At 37.2% G+C, this 8,387-nt stretch overlaps 2 protein-coding genes across 3 annotated transcripts; one reads left to right on the top strand and one right to left on the bottom strand.

Annotated features, from left to right (window-relative positions):
• The first annotated feature begins 2,489 nt into the window (after positions 1–2,489).
• LOC106336055 (probable prolyl 4-hydroxylase 7) lies at positions 2,490–3,938 on the top strand. The gene is made up of 6 exons (XM_013774772.1): positions 2,490–2,542; positions 2,775–2,879; positions 3,190–3,247; positions 3,364–3,539; positions 3,726–3,781; positions 3,860–3,938. Exons 2-6 carry the CDS (start codon positions 2,799–2,801, stop codon positions 3,936–3,938), a joined length of 450 nt encoding a protein of 149 aa, XP_013630226.1. The 5' UTR covers positions 2,490–2,542; positions 2,775–2,798.
• Positions 3,939–4,188: 250 nt separating this feature from the next.
• LOC106326724 (F-box/kelch-repeat protein At1g57790) lies at positions 4,189–5,841 on the bottom strand. 2 transcript variants are annotated; one of them, XM_013764640.1, is made up of 2 exons: positions 5,662–5,841; positions 4,189–5,426 (listed from the first exon to the last, which is right to left on the bottom strand). In XM_013764640.1, the coding sequence occupies exons 1-2, from the start codon at positions 5,742–5,744 to the stop codon at positions 4,343–4,345; spliced, it is 1,167 nt and encodes a 388-aa protein (XP_013620094.1). In that variant the 5' UTR covers positions 5,745–5,841; the 3' UTR covers positions 4,189–4,342. The 2 variants fall into 2 exon arrangements, with proteins under 2 accessions (XP_013620094.1, XP_013620102.1); XM_013764648.1 differs by having other exon boundaries at positions 5,575–5,738.
• Positions 5,842–8,387: the final 2,546 nt, after the last annotated feature.

Here is an 8,387-nt window from a genome sequence, read left to right as displayed (position 1 = left end):
GATCATCTTACTTGAGTTTACTTTATCAAGTTCTTTTTCGAGTGTGAACATAATTTTTTCAATGTTCCACTTACTAGGATTCTTTAATTCTCTCCCTCGAGATGATGACACTTCATGTCTAAAATCTCGTACTGAATCCCACTCTAGAACCAATAACATATTCAGTTTTCCCATTTGGGATGAATTATGTTTCAAATCCTTTAGAGTGAGATCTTAATTTGGGGTCTGCTTAAAGAAATCACATATTATAAACTTGTTTGATGATTCAACACCCACGATGGTTTCCTTTATTTTCTTGACATGCTATATGTGAAAAACTTCTAGTTTTTCAACATTTCACAATAATGTGGATAACATTATTGGAGATGGCTATATATCAGTAAACTTCAGGTTTACCACTCATTTATAATTTTGCCATCTTTTTCTTATGCATGTCTTTTCATCATAAGCTCTTCTACATAATTTTTATAGTAATAGATAATATACTTACTTATTTTGAGAGAGGAGAAATATTTGTTACCTTTAGTAGTCATGTACGATGACCCAATATCTGCAAGGTATATCTATCTCCATCCTGAATCTCAAAATCTTATTCAGGAAGATAATTATCATATCACATCGATATTTCATTTTCATTTTCTGGATCAACCAGAAAATCTGAATCATCAAGATGAGTATTTAAGCTACGAAAAATGGTCCGGGCTCATAAGAGATGAAATTTAATATACTTCCTTTCTCTTTTTCATTTTGATTCTCGATATAGATCGGCTAAATATTTGTCGTACGACAACTGCGTACCCAATTTTTTTTTCTGGCCGTATCTATAGCAAACCTTTTCTGTTGTCTTTTATCACCCGACCACTTTCATTTTCGTGGAAGTTTCCATTATTCTCATAGGGACGGAATCTTCTTCCTCGTCCTCTTCCACGACCACGATAGCGGTTTCAACCGCATCCACACCCTTGTCCTTTTCAAGAAGGACCGATTTGATGGTTTAGTATCATGAGTTTCTTTTCTTTTCAATTATCACGGAGGATTTACATCAACTCCAACAATTTGGTGAATCCTTTCTTTCAAGGATTTGATTATTCAAAGATCTTCTAGATCTTTCTCATGATACACCTCATCTCATAAACCATCATTAAAGTGGTGTAAATTATCATGGCTTTATCTTTTTCTCATCCGATATAGTTTAACCTTATCGATGATTTCTCAAAGCTCATTTTTTCTCAGGTGCATCTTTGCACCCACTTCCCAGGTCATATAACTATTTCCCGTAATATCAAGGGCATTTATTTTGAGCTTTGTCAAATTTGATATGATAACCGAATTCATAGAATAATAATATATAGACGAAAATTGAAATGCAGAAACTAAAGGCATAAATTTAAATTGCAGAAATTTAAAGAGCATAAATAAAATTGGAGGCTTAGCCTACCACATGATCCGAGGAGTCTTAGACTACTATATTGATCATTTTTCAAAGTCCGAGGAGGCATGGTCTACCATTTTGACTTTTACTTATTTTAAGGTCCGAGGAGACTTAGTCTACCATTTTTGACCTTTTCTTTTTATTCACGGAGGCAAAGCCTACCACATGTTCTCTGATCGTGAATGCATAGCCTACCATAACGACCAGTCGGGAAAGGCGGCGCCTATCATCCCGATAAATAGACGGAGAAGACCTAGCCTCTCACTCCGAAATAATAATAAAATTTAAATAAATTAAGTATATTGAAATACATAAATTTAAACATTAGCTCGACTGGTTTAAGAACTTTCGGATTGATAAGCTTCAGTTGGTCAGAGCTTCCGGACTGATAGACTTCACCGGTTTATGAGAGTTCGTGCTGATAACGTGTTGTGAATAAAAAATGAAGTAATATATGATAATCAAAGTTTGTGTATCAAGAAAAGAGGATCAAAACGAGGGAGAGAGAGAGATGATAGTGACTTGTGAGAGAAATAATAATTTATTGTATATGTATGTTAGAAAGTGATAAGTAAACAGAGAGGAAGAGTTTGGTCGTAAGAGGAGAAGAAGAGTTAATCTTATCCAGATTATTAAAATAACCAAGTACATCCTCTTTATTTATAGATGTCTATGTCGGTAACATTTAAAGATAAAGACAAGGACAAAGTGACATATGTACTGATGATAAAGCAGAAACAATGAGAGAGGATGCTTAGAGAATCATTATCCCAATCTCTTACGGGTGTATCTTAGCTTAATTGGGATTAAAAATAAAATGAAAAATACATTAATAAGAAGATACGTCTCTTAATCAAGGGAAGCAAGAGACGTCTCTTGTGGGGCATGTGTCCAAAAATGAGTGGGGGAGGAGAGGTTTGGTGTTTCAACGCTTTCGGCTTCTCTCTGTCTCTCTCCCGATTCCTCTCCTCTTTCGGCTTCTCTTCGCAATCGCCGTCATCTTGACTCTCCCTTACCCTATGCTTCTGAAGAAATGCATCGTGTCGGTCGTCTCGTTCATACTCCAGCCTGCCGCCTCCATCGTCGCCTTCGCAGGGTTTCAACTCCTCGGTAATCGCCTCTCTCTATCCATCTTTGATCGTTTAATTTCTCACTCTTTCCTGCTGGTGATCGATATGGTCTTTGTAGTTAGGGTTTCGAGCCGGGAGTGCTTGATTATTGGTACTATCAATCAATCAATCATCTTCTTGATTATTGCCTTGTTTGTTTGAGAACTTAGTGATTGATCATGGAATGTTATGAGACTGTGTGACTGAATTCAGATACTTTGTTTTTTTTCAAGGCGAAAGGGAAGCTTGAGAAGTCAATGGTTGCTGATAATGATTCAGGGGAGAGCGTAGCGAGTGAAGTACGCACAAGTTCTGGAATGTTTCTTTCCAAAAGACAGGTGAGCTTCTGTTCTGTAAAGTTTTCTAAATGACCTGTTAGAAGAAGAAGCTGTGGTTATAAATCTGGTTTTGTTTCGTGCAATCAGTTATATTTATCATGTTTTTCTTTCTGAGGTTAAATCTTGATTTTGTATGCATTCTATTTGGCTAGCTTACTTCACCAACTGGGCAGACTAGTTCTCTGTTACTAATACCCCCAAATAACACTCTATAGGATGCTCTTCTTCTGCTGTTAGACAAAGTAGCTTGAATGCAAATGTTGGTATTCTATAGGTTTTCTGTGATTCTCACTGATTATTGTCGGTGCAGGATGATATAGTTGCTACTGTCGAGGCAAAACTTGCTGCTTGGACTTTTCTTCCCGAGGGTATTGTTTGAGGCATATTCATAATTTTTTAATATCGTTTCTTACTTTCTCTCTAGTATCAGAAAGGTAACTCATCTCTTTTTCTTCTTCTTCTTTTTACCTGTTTTGTCTATCAGAAAATGGACAATCCATGCAAATACTGCACTACGAGAATGGCCAAAAATATGAACCGCATTTTGACTTCTTTCACGACCAAGTAAACCAACAGCTTGGTGGTCATCGGATCGCCATTGTATTGATGTACTTGTCCAACGTCAAAAAGGGTGGAGAAAATGTGTTTCCCATGTGGAAGGTAATAATTACATATATCCCGCTCTAGCTGCCTCTCTAGCTGCCTCTGTTCTTGAAATATCGATCTGAGCCTTTTGTTAGTTGATTGCACGTTTGTAATAAATCGAACCTTAGGGATATTCAATCTGTTGTTTGTGGCTTCTCTTGTCTCGGTTCAGTAAACTTGCAAGTTTTACTTGTGTGGCAGATCTACAAGGCTCAGAGGAATGTGGTTCTGTGTGCGGCTGGGATCCTTCTCTACTGGTACATATATCAGCAACTATCACACGCCTCACACTTATATAGTTGAATTGACTTATATTCTCTTATATTCACTGACAGGTGTATTCATCACATCTGCAAGTACAACAAAGACCTTGAACATTTGGAGGAACTAGAGAAGAGATACAAGGCAGAGTAGTAGTCTCTCCTCAGAGTCTGGTTCTAATGTTATAATATAACCTCGGCTTGTTAGTAGACCACGATTTGTCTGGATAAGTCTTTGCACAGACTTTGTTTGTGTTTTATCTTGCAACTTTAACAATTTTTTTAAGAACCTTTAAATAAGAAACTTGCAATGGAAGACATAAAAGTAAAGTTTTTAGCTAAGTCTCTTAACAAAATTTACTACTTAAATAATATTAAAAATTAATTAAGAAACTCTTACGGGATCTCTAGAATAATGATGCTCTTAGTGTCCTCGTACATGGATGATCACATTTGTAACACTTTTTAATTTGTTCCTTGTTGATAAAATGGATTCATCACAATGACCCAGTTAAGCCTAAACAGACTGATGAGAATCCACAGATTGACATTTTTCTCTTAGATTAGCTCCAAAGCGTTCTCAGGAGGCTCGATCCAAATGTTCTCAGAAGATGGTTGCTTTCCCCAATTAACATTGTGCTCACGCCGCGGATGGTATCGCCCTTCATCAAACGAATAAGTTACGCACCGGTTCTCATTGTCACATAACTTAGGAAAGTAGATACTGTCCCTCAGCAACCCCTCATGGACATACGTCCTCGATTCACATGAATTAATACTCCCAAAGATCGTCAAACTACCAATATTTTCCTTCTTCACCCAAACACGTAGTGTAAGATCGAGTTTAAACACCAAAGGCTCTGCATTTCCAAATGTACATATAAGAAATACGTCTCCTTTGTAACCCACCATGAACTTTCCTTCATACCAGCTCTCATCATCAATGTGATCAGGACAAACTGGTGGCGATATGTCAAGGACATTCCACGTCCGTAAAGATGGATCAAAACCCGCAAGGCTGTTTCTTAAGTTGAGACAGTAAAACAAGCCATTTGAGAAGACAACATAGTTACGTTTAGCATCAAGAAACTGAGACGAGACCTGCATTGAAGTCCACGTTGTTTCACCCGGACTCCATGTACGGATTGTAACATGGCCTGGATCATAGTCTTTGATGATTAACACCACACAATCGCTTGACGTAGGAGCACAAGAGAATCCCACTAACTGGTAACCATGCCACAGCTCAAGATCAGGCAAGACCACAAGATCCATAGTAAATGGATTGAACAAGACGAAATCTGTTGAAATGCTTTTGCACATAAGGAGCCATCCGTCTTTAGAGTAACGCACTTTAGAGCCAGCTAATGATTTAGGCAGCTCCTTTGTATGTCTCTTGGAGTTTGATGGATTGTAAAACTCGTAAGAGTTTCTCGACATAGGGAAGTACATGAGCCAAGGAGGCTGGTCTGTGATTCTAACAGACACTGCTGCCTCGTACCAAGGTTTGCATACGGCAGAAGCACGTACGTTGTCTTCGATTTCAAGATTAGTCATTACAGAGATGAGAAGCTCCAAGGGAAGGTCTCTCCAAGTTTGATTCTCAGCCTTTTCTTTTGCAATCTCCATGCTCATATTGGATCTGATAAGAGTTCACCACAAAATCATTCATAAATAACATCAATTCAATCAGATATTGATATTCAAGAATTTAGATTCTGAAAACTTGGGTTTTTCAGATTGTCATCGAGGATCAATGAATTACATAAAGTTCTCTCTTTTATACTTACCCAGATAAGATACAAGAATCAAAACTGAAACCCATAGCGAGAGAGAGAGAGAGAGAGCAGAGCAGAGCAGAGCGAAAGAAAACTTACGATCTCAACTTTATTTTCTTTCTTCTTCCACTTAAGTTTGAAGGGTGAAACGAGAGAGCGATTGGGGTTTGATTTAATCGCATCAGTGACCCGATAAGTCTTCTTATAACACCAAAGTACACACTACATGCCGAAACCCAAACATTTCTCTATGTTTCCTTTCTACAAAAGATATGTTTCTTTTTTTTTTTTGATCAAAGAAGAAAGATATGTTTCTTTATTAGTGTTAAATATTAATTACAAGTATACTCATTCCGTATTTCCGTTCACGGACAATAATAAACAGCGTTATTGTTTAGTGCAATCTCAATCATTAAAATTTATTTTAGTACAACCAACTGTTGGTTAAATGTTTTATGCATTATTTATTTTCTATTCTTTTGACACTCATATATGCCAGTTAAATGTAAAAATACAAATTCCGATTCTTGCTAAAAATCTAAGATCATCCACGTATGCTTTGAAAGATTATTTTTAGGAAAACGATATTGCCACATCTAATGTCTAATGTTGAAGGATACGACTATTTAGATAATGAAAATCATGAAAAAGGGTCCAAATGAAGACAAATGTAATATAATTTTTTCTCTGTCTATCTTTTAGTCTGTTTTTTTTTTCACCATCAAATCCCTCATGACCTCAAACTCAATTCTTCTGCACATCTCTCTATTGCTATCACACACCATCATCAACCTCCCTCATTTTCATCTATTTTTCGATCATCGTTTGGCGTACAATACAAATAATTTATGTTTTGTCTTGTCATAGCTTACGATCCCTACAACTTGTCGACATGTCCGGCTTGTATCTCGAGTTCATCAACCTTGAAGACAATTCCTTTTTATCTCGGATTTGTCTCTTCAATTCATGGACGATTTGTTTCTCATGCTTCCTTCCTAGTTTTGAACATCCAAACTCAGAAAACCGGCAATCTCAGTCATAAGCATGTAGAATACGTAAAGAGAAGAACACAAAACACTATTGATATATAATTAAGAAGCAACAGAAAGACGTCTTATTAATCAAAAAAATTAGTTGGGATTTCAAGCATTGTTTCCATACTTAGTATACAAAGGCTGCTGATAACTTGGGCTGATGTCAAACTTCCTCGTTCTTAGCCCATGGCAATAACACATCATCCTCATTGTCATTGTCTTCTTTTCCCTCGGCTAGCATCACATCAGGCCCACAGACTCTCTCCTCCTAATCTCTCTTCTTCAGTCACCGCTTTCACATCCCCACCGTCTCCGTCGTTATCTTCCACATCCCGAGATCCGTATTCATCGAGGTTTCCCCTTTATCCTTCTAAAAAAACTAAATTTCGCCACAGATTTTCATCTCCGCCGTCTCGTTCTTTCACTTTCTTCCCGTAGCAATCGCCAGCCCCGGTGTAAGACGTAGGGTTCTGGTGAACCAATCGAGGGTTGTTATGGCTCCGTTTGTTGATGCTACGCTCGCTCGTACATAGAAAACTAAAGAGAATGGCTGAGAATCCACCTACTGCAATGGCGACAACCTAGTGGAAATAGAGTGGCATTCAAAAGGATGATGCCTCGAGGGATGAAGCCTTTCCTATTTATAAGTAGAGAGATACACCGCCTTGAAGATAGAAAATAATCATTGAATGAGTCGAATCAATGCAAGTTGTAATGCCTCGGTGAAGAAGAATCACAAACGATGAATCCTAGAACGGCGGCTTTTCGTATACAAAGCGAAGGCTCCTATTGGGCCAATATTCTCTTAGGTTTCAGCCCAAAATAACTTTATTCAAAGCCTAGAAATCTCCAAACGTGTAAAAATCCATCAGAACCAGAACAAAACACAATGAGTTAAAAAAAGGACACGTGTCAGCTCGAGGTTACTCGACTTTGTGACATGGATGCTAATTTGTGTCCTCACCAGGATAGAGAAAACTGTGTTTTATATATATAGATCTATTAGGAAAGTGATAAATTCAGAAAGAGATAATGCTTATCATATTATGTTTTGTCTTCTTGTCTAAGTCGGTCTAATCACACCGACTTGTATCTCCTATATAAAGACCTTTTATACGTGATGAATGAAATGATAAAAAACAAGTCTTTTGACTCTCTCTTTTGTAATACATATATTTCTTATACAAGTCAACATCTCATATCCCTCTCATATCCCTCTCTCTCCATCGATCAACATATATTTATATATAAAGAAAATAAACAGCATCAGATCCTTATTATACAACATGTTATCAGCACGAGGCTCTGATCAACTGAGGCTTATCAATCCGAAAGTTCTTAAACCAGTCGAGGTAATGTTTAAATTTATGTATTTCAATATACTTAATTTATTTAAATTTTATTATTATTTCGGAGTAAGAGGCTGGACCTTCTCCGTTTATTTCTCGGGATGATAGGCGCTGCCTTCCCCGACTGATCGTTATGGTAGGCTATGCCTTCACGATCAGAGAAACACGTGGTAGGCTTTGCCTCCGTGAATAAAAAGAAAAGGTCAAAAATGGTAGACTAAGTCTCCTCGGACCTTGAAACAAGTAAAAGTCAAAATGGTAGACCATGTCTTCTCGGACTTTGAAAAATGATCAATATGGTAGTCTATGACTCCTCGGATCATGTGGTAGGCTGAGCCTCCCGATTTTATTTATGCAATTTAAATTTATGCTTTTATTTTATGCCTTTAATTTTTGCATTTAAATTATGCATTTAAATTTCCGTCTTTACTATATTTATATA

Source organism: Brassica oleracea, chromosome C1 (genome assembly GCF_000695525.1).
Source record: "Brassica oleracea var. oleracea cultivar TO1000 chromosome C1, BOL, whole genome shotgun sequence".
NCBI lineage: Eukaryota > Viridiplantae > Streptophyta > Magnoliopsida > Brassicales > Brassicaceae > Brassica > Brassica oleracea.
The sequence above is the reverse complement of the archived record's forward strand: the minus strand, read 5'-3'. Positions and strand labels throughout refer to the sequence as shown.

Bases quoted from the DNA above. Each gene is read 5' to 3' on its own strand.
- LOC106326724 (XM_013764640.1), bottom strand. From the start codon at position 5,744: ATGCGATTAAATCAAACCCCAATCGCTCTCTCGTTTCACCCTTCAAAC. The intron at 5,427-5,661 runs GTAAGTTTTCTT...AACTCTTATCAG, and splicing joins AAGAAAATAAAGTTGAGATC to ATCCAATATGAGCATGGAGA.
- LOC106336055 (XM_013774772.1), top strand. From the start codon at position 2,799: ATGGTTGCTGATAATGATTCAGGGGAGAGCGTAGCGAGTGAAGTACGC. The intron at 2,880-3,189 runs GTGAGCTTCTGT...TTGTCGGTGCAG, and splicing joins TGTTTCTTTCCAAAAGACAG to GATGATATAGTTGCTACTGT. The intron at 3,540-3,725 runs GTAATAATTACA...CTTGTGTGGCAG, and splicing joins ATGTGTTTCCCATGTGGAAG to ATCTACAAGGCTCAGAGGAA.